General features: G+C 36.1%; 1 protein-coding gene across 1 annotated transcript in view; it reads right to left on the bottom strand.

The window, feature by feature from the left end:
• The window catches only part of RRM2B (ribonucleotide reductase regulatory TP53 inducible subunit M2B), a 36,306-nt gene that overhangs the window by 4,400 nt on the left and 9,185 nt on the right, over window positions 1-22,721 (bottom strand). Inside the window, exons 2-8 of the mRNA XM_036101298.2 lie at window positions 21,631-21,786; window positions 18,054-18,170; window positions 17,157-17,290; window positions 16,632-16,726; window positions 12,201-12,334; window positions 7,738-7,842; window positions 5,894-6,007 (exon numbers count right to left, since the gene is read on the bottom strand). Of these exons, the coding sequence (XP_035957191.1) occupies window positions 5,894-6,007; window positions 7,738-7,842; window positions 12,201-12,334; window positions 16,632-16,726; window positions 17,157-17,290; window positions 18,054-18,170; window positions 21,631-21,786 (855 nt within the window). The remainder of the gene's footprint in view (window positions 1-5,893; window positions 6,008-7,737; window positions 7,843-12,200; window positions 12,335-16,631; window positions 16,727-17,156; window positions 17,291-18,053; window positions 18,171-21,630; window positions 21,787-22,721) is intronic.

Raw genomic sequence — 22,721 nt, 5'->3', positions numbered from 1 at the left:
GTGAACCTAAACATGTCTCCTTAGTTCCTAACAGATAATTAACACATTGATGTTAAGGAACCATGATGAGAAAAGATAGGATAAATTCTATCCATAGATGTCTCCAAACAAAAAGTGGAATATATGTTAACAAGAAGCTTTTTTACTACTTCTGAATTCAAGAAGCAGACTCGGCGATACAGCTTGATGAAAAACCATGAAACATTTCAGTGATCCATGAGGAACAATAAAATAGGATTTTGAATTTAGGAGTATTCCAGCAGGGATTATGAAAACCACAGATAAGAATATATTCAAATAACCCAATTAAAAATGGGCAAAGGGTCTGAATAGACAAATAGACATTTCTCTAAAGAAGGTATACAAAGGCCAAGAAATACACGAAAAGATGCTCAAAATCATTACTCATTACGAGATGCAAAACAAGACTGCAATGAGATACTACTTCACCCCACTAGGATGGCTAAAATAAAAAAGACTGATCACAGGTGCTGGTGAAGATGTGGAGAAACTGACACCCTCATACACCGCTGAATGTAAAATGGCGCCGTTGCTTTGAAAAATAGCCTGGCAGTTCCTCTAATAATTAAAAAGAGTTACCCTATGACCCAGGAATTTCACTTGTAGTTATATATCCAAAAGAAATGAAAACATCTGTCCAGGGGCGCCTGGATGGCTCAGTCGTTAAGTGTCTGCCTTCAGCTCAGGTCATGATCCCAGGGTCCTGGGATCGAGCCCCACATCGGGATCCCTGCTCAGTGGGAAGCCTGCTTCTCCCTCTCCCACTCCCCCTGCATGTGCTCCCTCTCTCACTGTGTCTCTTTCTGTCAAATAAATAAATAAAATCTTAAAAAAAAAAAATAAAGAAAACATCTGTCCACACAAAAACTTATAAGTGAATGTTCATATTTGCATTATTCATAATAGCCATAATAGCCAAAACTACTGAAATGTCCACCAACGAATAAATTTGGTAGAGTCATACAATGCTATTTGGCTATAAAAAGGAATAAAGTACTGACACATGCTATAGCATGAACGAACCCTGAAAACATACTAAGGAAAGAAACCAGCCACAAAAGACCATATATTGTATGATTCCATTTATATGAAATGGGATATATACAATAGGCAAATCTAAAGAGACAGAAATTAGATTAGTGGTGCCTAGGGCTGAGGTGGAGGTGGGGGAAAGAAAGGAAAGTGACTGATTGCTAGTGGGTATAGAGTTTCTTTTTGTGGGGTGCTAAAAATATTCTAAAACAGACTGTTGTGATAGTTGTACAACTCTGAATTTACTAAAAACCACTGAACTGTACATTTGTTCATAGGTAAATTGCATGCTCTGTGACTTATATCTTAATAAAAAGCTTAATATCTTAATAAAATACATTATAAAAACTATATATATACATATACATATATATAGATTCAACAAAAGATCATATGCTGTGTGTGGTTGAGTCATAGAATTCAGTGACATTGCCTGTCAGAAATGATATGCGAAGAGGGAGTGAAAATTTGAACTAGCACGATATAGTGAAAAAAGCACTGAACCGGGGCGCCTGGGTGGCTCAGTTGGTTAAGCGACTGCCTTCGGCTCAGGTCATGATCCTGGAGTCCCGGGATCGAGTCCCGCATCGGGCTCCCTGCTCAGCAGGGAGTCTGCTTCTCCCTCTGACCCTCCCCCCTCTCATGTGCTCTCTCTCTCCTCTCATCCTCTCTCAAATAAATAAATAAAATCTTTAAAAAAAAAAAAAAAAAGCACTGAACCAACAGTTACAGATTCACTGGACTTTAAAAGTGGGGGTCTTCCAAAAAACCTGATTTAAATCATCCATGACATGGACAAGGTAACTAAGACAGAGTTAAATTAAATGCACATATTTTTCACATAACTTGAATAATTCCAAAATCTGTATGGAACCACAAAAGGCCCTGAGTAGGTAAAGCAACCTTGAGAAAGAAAAACAAAGCTGGAGGCATCACAACCTCAGATTTCAACATATACTAGAAAGCTACAGTAATCAAAACAATAATATACTGGCACAGAAAATAGACATTTTGATCAAAAGTACAGGAAAGAGAGCCAAGAAATAAACCCATGTTTATATGCTCAATTAATCTGCGACAACGGAGGCAAGAATATACAATGAGGAAAAGATAGTCTTTTCAATAAAGAGTGCTGGGAAAACTGGACAGCTGCATGCAAAAGAATGAAATTGAATTACTTTCCTTCACCAAACACAAAAATAAACTGAGACCTGAAACCATAAAACTCCTTAAAAAAAAAAAAGAAAAAAGTAGGGGCGCACGCCTGGGTGGCTCAGTCGTTAAGCGTCTGCCTTTGGCTCAGGTCATGGTCCCAGGGTCCTGGGATTGAGTCCCGCACCTGGCTCCCTGCTCCACTGGGAGTCTGCTTCTCCTTCTCCCTTTGTCTCTCCCCCGCCTTGTGCCCCTCCGACCCCGGCTCATGCTCTCTTACTCTCATGCTCGCTCTCTCTCAAATAAATAAATACAATCTTTTTTAAAAAAAAAAAATGACAAGGAATAACAAGCATTGGTGAGGATGTGGAGAAAGGGAACCCTCACGCACTGTAGCTGGAGAATGTAAACTGTTGTAGCCCACTGTGGAAAACCATATGGAGGTTCCTCGAAAACTTAAAAACAGAAATACCATATGATCCAGTAATTCCACTACTGAGTATTTACCCAAAGAAAACAAAAACACAAATTTGAAAAGATATATGCACCCCTATGTTTATTGCAGCATTATTTACAACAGCAGATGTGTGAATCTATCCCAAGTGTCCACCAACAGAAGAACGGATAAAGAAGATATAATATGTATGTACACACACACACACACACTGAAATATTACTCAGCATAAAAAAGAATGAGATCCGGGCTCCTGGGTGGCTCAGTCGGTTAAGTGTCTACCTTCAACTCAGGTTATGATCCCAGGTCCTGGGATCGAGTCCACGTCGGGCTCCCTGCTCAGTGGGAAGCCTGCTTCTCTTGCTCCCTCTGCCCTTCCCCCTGCCCACTTGTGCTCTCTCTCAAATAAATAAAATCTTTAAAAAAATGAATGAGATCCTGCCATCTGTGACAAAATGGATGGACCTAGAGGGAATTATCATAAGTGGAATAAGTCAGAGAAAGAGAAATACCATATGATTTCATTTCTATGTGGAATCTAAAAAAAAGAAAACCCAAAACATATGAACAAACAAAAAACCAGAAACAGACTCATAAATACAGAGAATGAACTGGTGACAGCCAGGGAGGGTGAGAGGGAAGGATGGGTGAAATATGTGAAGGGAATTAAAAGTACAAACTTTCAGCTATAAAATAAGTCAGTCCAGAGATGAAAAGTACAGCATGGGGAATATAGCCAATAATATTGTAATAACATTGTATGGTGACAAGTGGTAACCACCCTGATCATGGGAAGCCCTGGGTTATGTATACAATTGTCAGTTGCACACCTGAAACTAATATCACACTGTATGTCAACTACATTTCACTAATACCAAAAAATAAATTAAGTGGCTTCTTTTTGACACACAGAAGTCCTCAAATATTTGTTGACTAATCCCAAACTAAAAAAGAAGTTGAAAACATCATTAATATGGCTCCTACTTAGAATTCTGTACAAATGACAACCATTTGTTAATTTAATCCCTTATTTTGCCAAAAACTGTCATTATAAGAACAGTTCTTTTTCTAGTTCCTTGAGTTCAAAGTGTAGTTCATGTATTTTAAACCGTCTTGTTTTCTTAACATACACATTCAGGCTATAACTTTTCCTTTGAGGATCTATTTGGCTGCATTCTACAAGTTTGGATATACAGTAACTTTATCATCATTTAGTTCATATTTTCTATTACTTTATATTTTCATTTTAATCTCATTTTAAAGGATATCTTCTCAATTTCTAAGTAGAAGTTTTTGGCAATCTTTCATTGTTAATTTCTAATTTTACTGCATTAAAATCTAAAAGGTCTATAGAATTTCTGCTTTTTGGAATTTATTGAGATATGTTGAAGGCCTGTGGAAAAATGACATTTCATACTATGTTTAGATTTTCTTCTGTAGGCGGGATATTTTATAGATCTACAGTGATCAAGTTCCCAAAGGGAAAATTAGGCCCAGGAGTCCACAGTTTTCTAAAAAGCAGGAGAACATGGATGTAAGAGTGTGAGGATATGGTGGTCAGTTAAAGGACAGTGAGTTCACTTTAAGGCTCAAGTGAGCAAATTAATTTTCCTGTAACAAACATATTGGTATAATTTAAGAACAAACACAATTTTTAAAAATATACAGTTTATAAACTTAAGAGATCATACCAATGCAATTATAATCTTGATTTCTCCAATTATCAGTAAACATAGAATTTTATAACTAAAATAATAAAATATAGTTCATCTTACAAAAAGCTTTGTCCTATCTGACTCTTCCATGACAGTATTTCTGCGGTTACCAGAATATAAATGCATTACTGAGAAAGGTAATGATTTACTCCAGCATCATGGATTTCATAAGGCTTCTCATTAAATACAATTTAAACTTACATTTCCATGCTAAGAAGTTAAAACCTATAATTTCTAATTACCATCGTATTATAGTACATAGCAAAGTTCTATGAATGTTCCAATTATGGTGAATACGACATGACCACTTAGTGTGAATTTACTGTATGTCTGATACTATTTGAAGTGCTTTAAGTATACCAACTCATCAACAATCCTTTGTGGTAAGTATTATTATTATCATCTCCCTCTTATGGATGAGGAAATGGGGATAAGAGGTTAAGCAACTTGCTTAAGATCATATAGCAAGAAGGTGGCAGAACCAGGATTGGAACCCAGGTAGACTGGCAGCAACCTCCATCTGTTATGTGAGCATACCTCTTTATGAAATTCAGGTATATTATCTCTGACAAACAAAATGAAAAATAACTTAAAAGACAACTGAGTTCAAAGGGTCAAATTATGACAGTTAATGTCTTCCTAATAATTATTCATATTTAAAAGTTCAGGGGCGCCCAGGTTGCTCAGTCAGTTAAGCATGTGACTCTTAGTTTTAGCTCAGGTTATGGTCTCAGGGTCACGAGATGGAGGCTGTGTGGGGCTCCCCGCTCAGCTTGGAGTCTGCTTAAGATTCTTTCCCTCTCCCTCTGCCTCTCTCCACCAAGCTCTCTCTCTCTCTCAAATAAATAAATACATCTTTTTAAAATATAAAAAAATAAAATATTAATTTCTCATAGACTAATCTCACTAAACAAATAAAAGATAAACAGGCCTTAAAAGAAATACTAATATGGGGTGCCTGGATGGCTCGGTCAATTAAGAGGCAGACTCCTGATTTCAGCTCAGGTCATGATCTCAGGGTCCTGGGATTGAGCCCCATGGCGGCCTCCACACTCAGCAGGGAGTCTGCTTGAGGATGCTCTCTCTCTCCCTCTTTCTCTGCCCTTCCCCCCACTTGAGCTCTCTCTCTCTCTCTCCCCCTCTCTAAAATAAATAAATAAATCCTTTAAAAAATATTAACATAAAAATAGACCCATGGGGATTTATGAGGGTAAAAATATATATATATATGCATAATAAATCCAATTTATTTAAAGATAATCTTATTAAATACCTATAATTATTACAAGTAATTTATTGAGCTTATTAATGCTAAGATTTATCAGCCTCCTACTTCTGTTATGAATTCCAAGTTTCAAAGGGTTTCACAAGACCAATGTGATCGTGCAAAACAAGGCTGTCACAGACATTTTAAAAGTAAACCGGTATGTAACAAATGCTTTCAATGAAATATAGTATTTTAGTGGCCTTACTTGCCATAACATTTTAGCTAGTGGTAATACATTTTTAAATACCTTACCTTTGAGAATCCAAGTTCCACAAGCAATCTGTCAGCTACAAACTCAATATACTGTTTCATCAAAACACAATTCATCCCAATGAGGCCAACTGGCAAGGCTTCTGTTAAAAACTCCTGAGGTATGAACGAAAACAGAATAAAATACAGAGACAGAAAAAGAAATACATACTTTCCAAACAAAAACAGGATTTTAGTTTTTTAATCTTCTAAGTCCCTGAGGAAAGTATACTAGGGTAAATTCTTTCAACATGGCAATGTCCACTTGTTTAAAAATGTTTGGGGTATTACTACTCACAGTATTTCACATTCCCAAATAGCCTAAACAAATTGAAACTATCAAACTACTGGTATTTTACACAGGAGCATTATGGGACCCTAAGGCTTTCTCCATCAAAAAAAAAATGAGATTACTTTGTTCTGAAATATCTGGAAAAAGATTCACCAAAGATGATCACTGTGGGGAACATGATTATGGAAGGGAATTGGGAAAGACAGAAACACACTTAACAAAGAAAATGAGAAAAAAATAAAAATGGATGTGGGGGTTGGGAGATAAATTGAACTCCATCTATATTGAAAGACAGTGGTAAAGTGTTAATAGGAGGAAAATAAAAACATTAGGGCGCCTGGGTGGCTCAGTCGGTTAAGCGTCTGCCTTCAGCTCAGGTCATGATCTGAGGATCCTGGGATCAAGTCCCAAATCGAGTCCCGCATCGGGCTCCCTGTTCAGTGGGGAGTCTGCTTCTCCCTCTGCCCCTCTTCCCCACTTCTAAAAATAAAAAAAATTAAAATAAAAACATTAACCATTTCAATTTAATTCTCAAAATGATTAAAAATACCAAAATGCATTTTATGCATTTTCTCCTTCCCAATATGAAAACCACAGCTATTGAACTATACAGTATTTTTTTAAAAAAGAGTTTAGAGAATTTATTTTTTACTAAATAAGTCAAGCAGAGAAAGACAATTATCATATGGTTTCACTCATATGTGGAACATAAGGAATAGCATGGAGGACCACAGGGGAAGGGAGGGAAAATTGTGAAGAAATCAGAGAGGGAGACAAACCATGAGAGACTCTGGACTCCAGGAAACAAACTGAGGGTTACAGAAGGGGTGGGGATGGGGGTTGGGGGATGGGGTAACTGGGTGATGGGCATTAAGGAGGGCACGTGTTGTGATGAGCACTGGGTGTTATAAGCAACTAATGAATCGTTGAACACTACATCAAAAACTAATGATGTACTATATGTTGGCTAACTGAACACAATAAAAAATTTTTTCTAATTTTACTTTTGAACTAGTTCCTTCAAATGATAAAAAAAACATCCTAAGTGGAACATCTAGGTCTTTGTAGTTAGAGATTTTTACATTCTATATATTAAGTTTTACTATTCGCTAATTCATTGATTTACTAATTCTATATACATTTAGTTCACGCTTCAAGCTAGATACCTTGCTCGGTTTTGAAAATACAAAACAAACAAGAAACCGTCACTGCCCTTCGATAGCTGAAAATCTAAAAAAAAAAATTAAAGCTAAAGTAATTCAAATAGTTTGCTATGGCATAGAATGTGACAGATCAACGAGACAAAAAAAAACAGTCCTGAAATAGATTTTCGTATACATAAAACTTTCACATATAACATTTACTTACAAACCAAATTATAAACTGACATAATAATTGAAATGCATCATCTGTTGGTACTGTCAGGTTGACTATATAATTGCGGATATTTGCTTTGACCTACAAGTGGCAATTTCCTGAATCAACCCAATACAATAATGGTACAAACATCAGAGAAAAAAGAGAATATGCTAATCATACAAGCTTCCCTGCTTACCTGCTCAATTTCAACAGCATTAACAATGATCTCCCTGACCCTTTCTTCTGAAGGCTTATTTACTAAGTATTGAAACATCAGGCAAGCAAAGTCACAGTGAAGCCCCTAAAATAGAAGAAAAATACCATTGTCAAAGAATGTTTAATCACCTATTTTCACACTGTCATGTGTCAGGCATCATAGAAAGTAGGTTCTAGGAATGCAACACAGAATTTCTGGAAGCTAGAAGAGGGAGTCATGGTACCAGGAACTACTTTCCCTCAAATCTTATTAAAATGCCAATTATAATAACCTATCATGAAAATTTTTCAGTGCCAGCAAGTCTTAATTTGTCAACATGAAAGATGAATTATTAACAACAAATCTGCAACCAAAATCATTTTGGAAAGGAAAACAAGGCAAGGGCTGAAATGAAAATTCTTTCATTTCTAATGTCTAAAAAAATTAAGAAATGATTGAAAACAATAAGTGTGTAAAGAAAGGGTGAAACTCAGATTTCAAAAAGACAACATTTATATTAAATAAGAATGGCTCAAGATAAAAATAAATTCAGTGCAATGAAGACGGAAAGAATTAAGAATGCTAATTGAAGCTGTACACAGCAGAAATGACACTGCAGATAACCAAAGAAGAAAATAAACTCGTGAAGTACCTTGAGAACAGAATGGTTATGCAAATGCAAGAAATGGGATAGAGCTTTAAATAGAGAACAGAGCAAGGAGATCCAACCTACAATAATCAGGATTCCAAAATACAGAACAGACGGTATAAAGCTGAAAACAACAGAAATAATTGCAAAAAATCAAAACAAAAAAAGAAAGAGGCCAGAGACAGAGAAAGATGATGCAGTGCCAAACTAAATTAAGCTAGAGACTGTAAAACTAAGCAAGGCAGAATCAATGAACATTTCTAAACTACAAAGAAAAAGAAATAATTTTGTAAGCCACCAAGGGATAAGGAGGATGAAGGAATGTGCACCTTAAAGGATTACAAATCAGTGTAAGCTTGGGTTTTTCTAAATAAATCAACAAAAACCAAAGACAAATGAAAGATAAGACTCAAATCAACGGTTGTATTCCAAGGATTATTTTCCTAGTTATCGTTCCCAGAAGAAACCATCAGAAAAAAACCTCTTTGAACAGCTAATCTTTAGAAGATTTGTTAGGCAAACATTTTTCCCAGACTGGACTCAAGAGGATACTTCAAATTACCAAAGGCTGAATTTCAAATAAACCGTGAAAGCTGTTAAAGAAAGTGTTGATTAGGACTGACAGCTAGCTACCTATTACAGAGATGAGTAAATCAAAGGTAGGCACTCATATTGTTAAATCAATAAGTGAATAAAATTAATTTTGAGGTTTAAAGCAATTCCAATCAAAATCTCAATAGGATTGTTTTTAGTTAAAAGAATCGGAGACTAGAACTTAATTATTTGAACAACTAAAAAGAAAGGATAATAGGATAATTACGTAACGTCATAGAGGTGCCAATTATCGCTATAATATAAAACAAAATCAACAATCATATCACAATATATAAATGTAGAAAATTAACATGTTATCTATCTTAAATTTGCATATTATATGTCAAATGTATTTCAATTAAAAAATCAATCTGGAAGTATAAAGGGACAGAATCTTGTAAAAACAGTTTTAGTAGGAAAGTTATGAGATATATACTACTAGCTATCAAAACATAAAAAACTACAATAATTAAAAGTGTTTGGGGGCACCTGGGTGGCTCACTTGGTTAAGCGTCCCACTCTTGATTTTGGCTCAAGTCATGATCTCAGGGTTGTGAGATCAAGCCATGCGTCAGGCTCTGTGCCGGGCATGGAGCCTGATTGAGATTCTCTCTCCCTCTCCCTCTGCCCCTCCCCCTCCTTAAAAAAAAATGTTTGGCACAAATTTGACATATAGGTTAATGAAAAGAAAAAAAATAGCCCAAAACAGATTTCAATACATTTAAAAACCTTAATATATAATAAAGAAGACATCACAAGTCAATGGAGAAGGATGGATTACTTAACAAAGAGAACTAGAAAAATTTCCTGAGTGTATGAAATAAAATTAAATTCTCACTTATCCTATACTACATTTATATTAAATTCTATACTTATACTAAACAAAGTCCAATTGTATTACAGAGCTAGATGTTATAAAGTCAAGAAGAAAATAGGTGTGATTACTTAACTAATCTCTGAAAGCGGATCACATCAATTTCAGGTTTTTGTATGTTACAAGAAAAAATAAAATTAAAAAGCAAAAGACTGGGGTGCCGGGGTGGCTCAGTTGTTAAGTGTCTGCCTTTGGCTCAGGTCATGATCCCAGGGTCCTGGGATTGAGCCCCGCTTTGGGCTCCCTGCTCCATGGGAAGCCTGTTTCTCCCTCTCCCACTCCCCCTGCTTGGGTTCCCTCTCTCGTTGTGTCTCTCTCTGTCAAATAAACAAATAAAATTTAAAAAAAAAGCAAAGGACAAACTGGGAAAATATTTGCAAAAATATGACAAAAATATATTATATTCATATAATAAATATAACAAATTCAATAAATAAACACTTATTGAAAGAGCCCTATCAGTCACTATGCACTAGGAATATATATCAACAGAAACAGAGGCAAGAGACAAGCATAGGAAAATACAGAAAAGGATACAAATGGCTAATGCCATTACGAAAAAAAGTTCACTCTAAGTAGTAATCAAATAAATGCAAATAAAACCAACAATGAGAAACCATTTACCCCTATCAACTTTGTCAAATATTTAAAACATAAATCCAAATTCTGGTGAGGTTATGGTAAGAAAAGACATGTTCATATATTGCTGGGTGGGGCTTTCTATCAAATTTCTGGGAAGAAATCTGCAAACTAGTATGAATAACCTTCAAAATGTTCATACCTAATAACATAGTAATTCTACTTCTAGGCAATCTAGCTAAGGAAAATAATATGAAATTGGGATAAAGCTTACACACAAAATATATTCATTTTACATTATAGCAAAAGGAATAAACAAAAAACCTGGAAAAAAACCTAAATTTCCAAGTATAGAATAGTCAAATAAGTGATACATTGTTTCATTAGAATATTATATAACAAAACTACTTTTTTTTAAAACTACTCTTTCCAAAAAATGCTTGATTTCATAGAAAAATGCTCACAATGTTCTGTTAAAAAAACTCAGCTCACAAAAATATGAAAAAAGAATATTTCATATTATAAAATTATGATGTTCATATATATCTACATAGGTTTAAATGTAAAAAACTGTCTAAAAAGAAATACAATGAAATACTAAAAGTGCTTATCTCTGTTAAGATTGAGTGATTTTATTCTCTTAATTCTCTATAATCACCACATACGACATTTATGATAAAAATTATTAGAAACTGAAAGGCAGGAAACAACAAAAATTATACAAAGCATTTTATGGCACTTATAAACTATTTTCACACATACCGGTTCATTTTATTTTAACAAAACCCTGTCAAGATTTATAGTTGAAGAGACTGAGGCTCAAAGAAGTTAATAACTTGACAAGGTCACTTAGAAATAAGCTGAGGGGCCAGGATTAGTGTAGTCAATACATGTGAACTGAAGGCTGTGATGGGCTAAACCCTGAGAACAGGAAGAAAAATAAGACAAGGTGCCTGCACACAGGGAGCCTAGAGTCCAGCAGAGGAGAGAGGTAAGAAGTGCAGGACATGTTATGGACTCTAAGACAGGGGCAGATTCCCGTTTCAAAGGGATACATAAAGGAAAGAGGGGTCAATTCTATCTAATTGAGTCAGGGAAGTTTTGAGTTGCCACTTGTAAGAAGGTGATCAACAGATGAGAAAAAAAAAAAAAAAGGCAGGAAGATGGAAACATCGCAGGCAAAGGGAGACAAGATTTAGTTACTGGCTGGATGTGGCTGAGAAAGAAAAAAGCAATCTAAAATGACTCCCAGATTTCAAATTTGGATGATTGGGTAGAAGGCAGCACCACTGAATGAGACAGGGAAAACAGAAGAACAAATCTGGGGAGAAAGATGACGAGTTGATTTCTAAAACATTAGGTTTGAGATATCTGGAGCCTTTCAGGAGAAACTAACATGCACTTGAACACCTGGCTTTGGAGCTCAGGAAAGAATGTGCTCAAGTTTGGATTGTTCATGAGCATCTACATGGTATCTGATCCGATGGAAATAGATAAGATCAGCCAGGAGGTCATGTACAGTGAAGAAGAGGCCAAGGTGGGAACCCAGGATTTGGTGATATTTAAGGATGAGCAGGGGAGACTGAGGAGGGACAGTAAGAGGCAGGAGAAAAACACAATTCTTAAAAACCAAAGAAGAAATTACTTTCTATTTTCTTTTAATTACCAGGATATCTGTGTCATCATCAGCATTTTCCAGGGGAAAGAAAAATAAATGAACACCAAATAGGAATACAAATATAACTAGAAGAATACTTCATTCCTTACTTCATCTCTGCTGATGAGTTCATTGGAAAACGTGAGTCCGGGCATGAGACCTCTTTTCTTTAGCCAGAATATAGCAGCAAAAGATCCCGAGAAGAAAATCCCTTCTACAGCAGCAAAAGCCACCACTCTTTCCCCTGGGAGACGTAAAATAATTTTATTTCCTGAAATATCACATCCTGTCGACATTTGCAAACACTCATCTATAAAATACACATATTTTTACATATATTTATGCCAATATCACAACTATTTTGCCAAGAAACAAAATCAACAAATTAGTGCCATGGCCAAGGGTCTTCAGAGGAGGAAATATGCCACCTCTACCTACTACAGCAGAAGGGTATGTAGGTATGTAGGTATGTCTACTTCAAATCTTGTATCAGACATTGGACTCCTATCGGTCTTGGTATCTGGACAAAGGAGAGCTTTCCCTACTCAGAAAAAAAAAAAGAAGTGATTTATCTGTGCACCACACATGCCTATGAGTATAGTATGTGCACGTAAGTGTGTGCATGTATTGGAATAGAGAGTAGAAGATAAGATTTTATGACAAATGTCTCCCTCTTTATGGTTGAGGAAGGGGAGGTTGCTGAGGTTTTTATTTTTAGAAACCTAAGATATCTTACAGATTAGCAGTAAACATTTCAAAAAACATTGCCATGCATCTGCAATTAAAAAAAATATGACTCCAGCTAAAGAGAATAAGTATATCTGTTGGATAAAATATCCCATCAGGGGCGCCTGGGTGGCTCAGTTGGTTAAGCGACTGCCTTCGGCTCAGGTCATGATCCTGGAGTACCTGGATCGAGTCCCGCATCGGGCTCCCTGCTCGGCAGGGAGTCTGCTTCTCCCTCTGACCCTCCCCCCCTCTCATGTGCTCTCTCTCATTCTCTCTCTCTCAAATAAATAAATAAAAATCTTTAAATAAAAAATAAAAAATAAAAAAAAATAAAAAAATAAAAATAAAATATCCCATCATATAAGCAAAAATACTGTCTTCTGCTAAATATATAAGGCCCAATTTCAAAAGTTACTCACTGTTAGGCAAGGACTTTTCAGAAACCCATCTCCTAAAAGGTCTATAATGGAACCATATCTGTAACACTGTCTCTAGGGGTTGATTATAAGTCTAACCCAAACAAATGTCACCACATTGCATATGCTCAAGAGAAATATTTATATACATGTCTGTCTAGGGAGAAAGGTTTGGTCTCCAAGACTACGGGATAAAGGCAGCTGAGTGCTTGAACCAACTACAGGCCTGTTTCATCGATAACATCATAGCTTGTATCCCAGTACTGTTACAGGACCAAACACAGAGCAGGTGCTTGATAAATGTGTTCGGAACTGAATCAATGAAAAATATCTAAGCGCTAGATGATAAAAGACATTACTCTTCATTCTATGAAAACTGCTAAAATCTGATCCAGAATACTTATAACTTCCAGAACAAAGGTAATTATAATATTTAAATTTCAAAAAGAAAGGTGACTTAAATTTAAATATTTCTTAACTATTTCTGGCAGTCTCTAAATAGTACTCTGGTTTGTCCTCACTCTTTTCCCTGATTATCTTAAATAAATCAAATCAGATCAATTATATCAAATACTTGTCTGTTAGTAGCCCAAACCATCAGAAAAACTTCTATAGCATTTTATTTTTACAGACACAATTTTAAAAGTCACGTTGAAAAAAATAACAGAAGAAATGTAAATTAAATAAGTACTTATTGAGTATATACTGTGTAGAAGGAATTATTAAGAGAAGAATCTTTAGTGTACTATATACTAAATACAAAATATAATAATAAATCACTATGGTCTGCTGATTTTTGAAAACAAAAATGGCTCTTTAGACTATATTTTTTAAGATGAAGATTTGTCCTTATTTTAACACATAGATTACTATATTTTAATCTTGCTATTAGTAAGATAATGGATAGTTACAATTGATATATTCTTCATTGTCATTAAGGTAATGTTATGTGCACATTTAAATGTAAAAGAACTAGATTATAATACAAACACGGTATTAGCAATATTGATTCTTTCAATCTATGAGCATGGAATATCTTTCCATTTATTTGTGTCTTCAATTTCTTTCATTAATGTCTTAGAGTTTTCAGTATACAGGTCTTTCATCTCCTTGGTTAAATTTACTCCTAGGAATTTTATTCTTGTTGATGCAATTGTAAATGGGATTATTTAATTTCTCTTTCTGATAGTTCATCATTATTATTATATAGAAACACAACAGGTTTCTGTATACTAATTTTGTATCCTGCAACTTCACTGAATAGTTTTTTTAATGGAGTCTTTAGGGTTTTCTATATATATCATGTCATCTGCAAACAGTGAGTTTTACTTCTTCCTTTCCAATTTGGATGCCTTTTTTTCTGCCTAATTGCTCCAGCTAGAACTTCCAATACTATGTTGAATAAAAGTGGTGAGAGTGGGCATCCTTGTCTTGCTCCTGATCCTGAGGAAAGACGTTCAGCTTTTCATAATTGAGTATAATATTAGCTGTGAGTTTGTCATATATGGCCTTTATCATGTTGAGGTATATTTCCTCTATACTTGCTGTTTTGAGAGTTTTTATCATAATTGGATACCGAATTTTGTCCAATGCTTTTTCTGCATCTGCAGCATGGGTTTGCCTTGACAGCAAGCAATATGGAGAATTTGCCTAGAGCCCCACTGTTGTCCCATGGTGACTGCCACCCTCCTCTATTTTCTCTCTAGCTTACTTTCTTTGGTAGTTACAAAATACATGCTAGCCGCAAGCCTGTTCATCATTTTTCATCGGTACCTATCCATACTATTTTCAATGCATATTGAACACCTTGATATTTCTCTCCTTTTTTCTTTAAAGCCAGTGTTTCTCAAACCACTTGTGAGAAAATCAGCTGGGTATAAAATGCAGATTCCTCAGTCCTACCTGGGCCTCCTAAATCACTCTCTGGTGAGGACCAGGATTCTGCAGGGGTTTTCTGCAAACTCTCGGATAATTTTTACGCATATTGAGAACCATCACTTTTCTCATTCTTGAAATGAACTGAAGGCAATGCAAACATATCTATTTCTTCCCTGATATCTAACAGGCTTGCCCCATACCTTACTCTACATCACTGGTTCTCAGCGTGTGGTCCAGTGGGTCCCTGCAAATCCACAGACTGAGGAGGTCTATGGGGTCAAAACTATTTTCATAATAATGCTAAGGCACTATTTATTTATTTTTTTACTACCTTTCTCGCATGAGTGTACAGTGGTGATTTCCAGAGGCTACATGACATGTCCACAATAATCTGAGAAGCCTGGTAAAATAGTCTTCCCTTTTCTAACTACACATCTGAATAAGACTGGATTTTCTTCATAACTATACAAGAAACTACAACAATATTCTGCAACAAATTGAATGTGGAAGCAGATACAATCTAGTTGTCTTCTATTAAGTCAGACATTTTAAAAGCAAAATTTGGGGGAGAGGGGGATGTAGTGTTTTTTCACAAATATGTGTTATTTATAATAAAATATAATGGGTTTTTACTATACTTTTAAATGTATTAATAAATAATTTTTAAAGTTTGTTTTAATTTCTAATACGGAAATATCAATAACCCACACCAATAGGAGAGTCCTCAATAATTTTTGAGTACAGGGACGCCTGGGTGGCTCAGATGGTTAAGCATCTGCTTTCAGCTCAGGTCATGATCCCAGGGTCCTGGGATCGAGTCCCACATCGGGCTCTGTGCTCAGCAGGGAGCCTGCTTCTCCCTCTCCCTCTGCCTGCCTGCCTGTCTGCCTACTTGTGATCTCCCTCTCTCTCTGTCAAATAAATTAATAAAATCTTTAAAAAAAAGAATTTTAAAAAAAATAATTTTTGAGTACAAAGAAGTCCTGAGACCAAAAATTTTGAGACTTGCTTTCCCCATAATGAATAAAACCAGAAAGTAAAGACCACTAATTACAAAATAGGTAAGTATGAGACAGGTACTTAGAGCTATTCAAATGAAGTATCTGAATATTTTAATTAAATATTTATTGAGCAACTACTATGTATAGTTTTTCAGAAACTACATATTTGTTCCCTGAAAAAAATGTGACTTTGACTTGCTTTAACTCCCTTAAATAAAAATTCATGAAAGCAGAGACAAACTGTGATTGCTACAATATTCTTGTCAGATTCTAAGTGACTTTTATTTACCTGTAATTATGTACTGACATCTTAACCTTTCAACTTTCAACTTGTTAAACAAAATAGATAACAGCTTTAGATTATTTTAGGAATAATGATTCTACTAAAGGTGGACGAGGAGACATTTGTACTCCTTTTCCATTCTGGCACTTTGATTAGTACCTGATAGTCACACCACATAAAAAGTGTTATGTCAACTGAGGCAAATTTGATCATTTTTAAATTAAAGCTGTTTACCAAAAGTAGATTTTCTATCTTCTATCCATCGTAAGGCCCAGTCTGCTTTTTTCTTAACATATGGCATTGTTTCAATTGCATTAAATAAAAATTCCCTGTAAAAACAAAAGAATGGCAAAGTTATTCATTTGTTTTTCTTAATCAGAATAAATTTTCATTAGTTTAATCATCAGTAATAATTGCAACCCTATGATATGCTATCAGATCTGCTGTTTTTCTGTATTTTTGCATGTCCAGAAAGTATAGAAATAAAACTAAAATTCAAATTAGTGATTTGGATCTGGTTTGATACAAAATTGACTAAAGTCAGTATTCAATTTCTAAACAGAATGTGCTAATAAACAGTTTTTATACTATAACATCCAAAGATGAACTGGTTCTGTACAAGATTTTTTAACCCAACACATTATTAGATGATAGAAAACATTTGAATAATTTTTCCCTAACATTTGGTTTTGGAGTAAATTCTCCTCTTAACATAAGCAATAGCATAAACCTTTGTAAATAAAATCCCAGTGGTAATACCTTTTCTTGGGATCTCTGATGTAAGTGTCTATTAGCAAACTGTACATCTCTGAGTGAACATTCTCGATGAGAATTTGAAAGCCATAGAAACAGCGAGCCTCTGGAACCTGTACCTCCTGACTAAAGCGCTCCACCTACAAAAATAAGGGAAACATATCCAATTCTGTGGACTCTCATTAAACACTGCAAATCAGAACCTGGACACCAGAATTATCACTTAAAAATTACCTGTCATGCCACAAAGAGGTTACACAGAACTTAAGGATTATTTTAAGCAGTATTATCTATCAATCCTCTACAATAAATTAGTTGCATAATGCATTCTTAGGCAATTAAATGAATTGACCTAATAGGTGGAGATACTTCCTATAAAGCCAAGTAAATTTCAGAACGGCAATCAAAAATTCCTTTGCTTTGTAAAATTGACCTTAAGTCTTTATTTTCCCCAACAGCAGACAGATCGATTGAAGCCCCTTGTAATTCATGATGAAAGGTTGTATCTTTCTCTCTTTAATAAGAAAGCATGCCTCCTGGCCAACCATAATACAAGTTTAAAAATGGGGAGCCAGAATGCAGTGCTTTATTACAGAGCTCCAGAAGGGTTATTAAGGTACAGCCTTTCTATTAAGATTACTATCTACGGGTAAAAATCAAACTCATGTGTTTGCATTGTAAGTAGTTTTGATTGGTACAATATCTTGATTTCATGATATTTTGCTGGTCAAATGGGAGAAATGTACCCTTTTCTCTGACACTTCACCAGAAAAATATCTTTGAAAGTTAAGCTGTATCTAGTTCATTTCCTAGAAGTCATTTTTCAGGCTTAGTCTAATTGTCTTACTGCCATTATCATCATTTAGCTGCTGAATGGGAACAGAAATACAACAAAAATCTTACCAAATTTTCATTCACAATTCCATCACTGGCTGCAAAAAAGGCTAATATGTGAGAGATAAAATACTTCTCATCCGATTTAAGCTTGTTCCAGTGAGGGAGATCCTTTGATAAGTCAACCTGAAATAAGAAGATTTTCAAAAATTTTAACTTGGTGTTTAATTCTTAAAGTGTTTGGAAAACTAACTTCCATCTCAAAGTTAGGGATGGACAACTCATTAGCAGTAAAATGTGAAAGAGGAAAAAATGTTAACATAACTGCTACAGACTGAATGTTCATGTCCCGCCCCCCCCCCCCCCCCCCCGCCAAATTCATATATTTGAAACTAATGCCCAATGTGATGGTACTTGGAGGTAGATGGAGTCTTTGGAAGGTGATTAGATGAGGGTGGAGCCCTCATGAATGGGATTAGTACCCTTATAAAAGAGTCCTCAGAGAGCTTCTTCACCCCTTCTGCCATGTGAAAACACAGAAAGTAAACAGCTATCTCTGAACCAGGAACTGGGACCTCACCCAACACCAAATCTGCCAGAGACTTGATCTTGGAATTCCCAGCCTCTAGAACTGTGAGAAATAAAATTCTGTTGTTTATAAGCCATCCAGTCTAAGGTATTATTGTAGCAACCTATAACTGACTAAGACTATACAAAGGAACACAATAAAATAAAAGCATTTTGAAGGACTCTATATTCTGGCTAACTGAGGCAGAATAAACTAATGACTTTCAGCAACCATGGCTTTAACACGATATATGATACTTACTGTAGAGTTAGATTAGTTACCTATTAAGCAATAGTAGCTGCTACTTTACTGCCAGCTAATCTACTTTTATACCCAGAAAATAATATCAGGCATGTAACAAACTAGGTTTTAAAGCAATTTACAGGTATGGCTTCCTCTGGGAATAGAAATATTTTTGAAAATGGGGAGCCTCTGGGTGGCTCCAGTTGGGCATCTGACTTCAGCTCAGGTCATGATCTCAGGGTCCTGGGATGGCGCCCCCCCGTGGGCTCCGAGCTCAGTGGGGAGTCTATTCTCCCCCTCCCTTTACCCCTCTCCCTGCTTGTGCTCTCTCATACAAATACAATCTTTAAAAAAAAGAAATATTTTAAAAAATGTTTATTAGGGGGCGCCTCGGTGGCTCAGTCGTTAAGCATCTGCGTTCGGCTCAGGTCATGGTCCCAGGGTCCTGGGATCGAGCACCGCGTCGGGTTCCCCGCTCAGCGGGGAGCCTGCTTCTCCCTCTCCCATTCCCCCTGCTTGTGCTCCCTCTCTCGCTATGTCCCTGTCAAATAAATGAATAAAATCTTAAAAAAAAAAAATGTTTATTAGAACCAGTCCTTGGAATTAATAGAGTAAGGCACTCTAGAGTTTGATGGAATCTACAATTTAAAATAGTATTTAAATGTACCTTATAGATATTATTTTGTCTTAGGAAGATCTCTGAAGTATTTTTCACAATAACTTCATAAACATTTGAAATATATAGTTGTCCTTTGTCCTTTCATTTATTCTAACAAAGCCTTAATCTCTTTAACCATTCCAAAAAGGATTAATGTTTCATTATTTGTGTTCCTTTTTGAAATTCTTTTTCCTGTTATTCTTCCTCTTTATTCTTTAAATGTTTACTGAGTACCTATTACATGCCAGACACTGTAATAAGTGTTGGAGAGGCACCTGGGTGGCTCAACCGGTTAAGCATCTGACTCTTGATTTTGGCTCAGGTCATGATCTCAGGGTGGTGAGATCAAGCCCCACACTGGGCTCCACACTCAGTGGGGAGTACGCTTGAGATTCTCCCTCTCCCTCTGTCACCCACCGATCCCCCACTCTCCCTCTCTCAAATAAATAAATAAATCTTTAAAAAAAAATAAGTGTTGGAGACACAATGGGGTTGGGGGGTATACTTGTATGTATCTTTTAAAACATGCAAGCTAGATATCAGGTCCTATTCCCTTAAGAGCTCAACTCAGGGTTAACTGAAGGACACCTTCCTAGTTTTTATGTGTTATACTCCTGATATTAAATTTTATATTATAATATGCTCACTCTTAAATATTAAACTTACCTCTTCGAACACTCAACTTATAAATTTCATTTATACTACGTTGGTCATTTCCCATTCTTAAAACGTAAACCTTCCTATCCAGTTTTATCTCCTTTGAACAAATTCTCAATTTCACTTTCTAAATATTGATTCCAAACTGCTGGTTATTAGAATTGTCTGGTAGCTTTAAAAGAAAAATCCAAAACCCTAGACTTTTTCTTCTGAATCAAGCTTTCTGATGACCAGCGAACTTAGGAATAAAGCCAAACCACAAATAAAACAAGGAAGTCTAAAGTTGACATAATTTATTTAAAGGAAAAATATGTGGAACTGTATGTTTGACTTTCTTCTAAAATGTATATTTAAATAAACAAAATATGTACCAGCCTGTGTATTTTAATTTTTTAATTAGTGTTTCTTAGTCATAATACAACATGTATTACATTTGCTAAAAGATGCAAGTAATTTTCAAATGAATTTTAAGAAACCCAGGTATCACAGTAGCTTTTTAACATGATGAATGAAAAAGCCACCTGTGTACTCCATTTGTTCTGTTAACTATATCTAAAAGACACATCCTAGAAAACCACAGTTAAGAAGGGTCAGGTGTGCCAAGTAGTATAACCCAATTTGATAATACCAGGTTTTTATTTTGTTTGGGGTTTTTTGCTCTGTATGTTAACTACAGTATAATAAAGATTTTTAACAATATAACACAGGTGGATAAATGGGTAAAATTAGTGTCATCGAAGCTTCAACAATTGGTGCCTTCTAATTTCTAATGTAAATCTCCCTCATTCTATATAAAACAGCTTACATTTATTTAGTGCTTACCAAGTGCCATGTGGCATTCTAAACATCTCATTTATCTCATCCATGAGACTCATCTCATTAGTCCTTATAATAACCCAATGAACCAGGTACCCTTAGCTCAGTTTGCTAGGAGGAAAATGCCACGCTAACACACAGCATCTACACCCGTGCTGACCGCTGGGGCAGCAGGGCCAGGTGTGATGTGACTGAGGGCGGGGCCGGCCTGGGAGGAGCCCCGGGGGCAGCCCCGCAGTGAGATGCACTGCCTGAGCCGTCAAATTCGCCGCCGCAGCTCCTTCTGCACGAGCAGCTAAGTCTCTCAATGGAAAGCAGGGTCCCTAAGGTGTTCACTCTCCTTTTTCGGCCATGACGCAATTTTATTTATTCTGCTGGCCATAAGTAAAGACTAGTCTTATTTGGTCATAGCAAATCAAAAGTCTATCTAAAAATAGAAAATGTTCTAAAATATATTGGAAGTAAAAACCTGGCTGACTGAGAGGCCATTTTTGCAGCAGGAAACATGTTTACAGACAGCAGTCTAAACATAAAACATTGGAGAACACTGTCTTTAGTTTCAGGAGTTTCCAACATTGCTTATACAACTGATCTTATTCAATGTATCTTACAATAGAAGTTAACATTTTTGGGGAATGTCCCAGGACAGAAGCTGTGACACTGCATTACAGAACATGCCTGTTGGCAAAGGTGATGCCACTCACCTCTTCGGCCGTCCAGAAGGATGCCTGCGCCTGTTTATACATTTTCCAAATATCAGGGTATTGGATTGGGAAGATGACAAATCGGCGAGAACTCTTTCGTAGGAGTGGCTCTTCATCTGACTTCACTTCATTTTTGTTGGTATCTGAAGATAATCTCTTTGGGAAATAAAGTACAAACACCCATTTTTGTAGACATTCCCTCTTTAGTCATATCTAAACACACACTGGGGGAGGGTAGACAGACAGCACAGGCTGAGGAGCCTGTCTGCCTGGGTTGAATCCTTTACCGTTATCTGTTCCTGGTTAATAGTGTTTGGTTAGCTGTGTGACGATTGAAAGTTGCTTAACTTCTCTGAGCCTTGGTTTTTCCTTATCAGTAAAATAACACTTACCTTGTAGGTTAATCTTGATGATTAAAAGTGCTTTAAAGAGAGTCCGTTGCATAATAAGCACGCAACAAAATTGTCATTATTGCTACTTTAAGGATAAGCACAAAACTCGATCCATAAATGTCATGGTGTGCAAATTTCTAGGTTTGTGCACTAAATGTGCCTTCAGTGCCTTTCTCAGAGATAGGATGCTGGCACGAATAGGATACTATTATAAACTTTCTTATTTTAGTTTTAAAGATTTTTTAAATTTGTTCATTTCAGAGAGAGAGCGCACATGCAAGAGCACAAGCAGGCGGGAAGGATCAGAGGGAGAGGGAGAAGCAGAGTCCCCACTAAGCAGGGTGCCTGACCCCAGGACCCTGGGATCATGACCTAAGCTGAAGGCTGATGCTCAACCGATTGAGCCACCCAGGCGCCCCTACTTTCTTATTTTAATGTTTTCTTTTCTAATCTGAACTATCATAATACTTACCTGAAAACTCCTTACCAACAATTTATCAACCTTCATTCATCTGAACCTTCCCATATACCAATTTGTTATTACTATTTACTTGTGAACATTACTACAGATGGTTTCACTGTGGGCTGGCTTAAAGTTTTGTGGATCAAGTGAGAAGCACATACCTGTATACCTACAACTTGGAAATGATGGCATTCCAACAAGGGACAGTGCCAGGTATATATATATTTTCTATTTTT

The sequence above is a fragment of the Halichoerus grypus genome, chromosome 5 (assembly GCF_964656455.1).
Source record: "Halichoerus grypus chromosome 5, mHalGry1.hap1.1, whole genome shotgun sequence".
In the NCBI taxonomy this organism is placed as follows: Eukaryota; Metazoa; Chordata; class Mammalia; order Carnivora; family Phocidae; genus Halichoerus; species Halichoerus grypus.
This window is presented reverse-complemented; position numbering and strand designations above follow the sequence as displayed.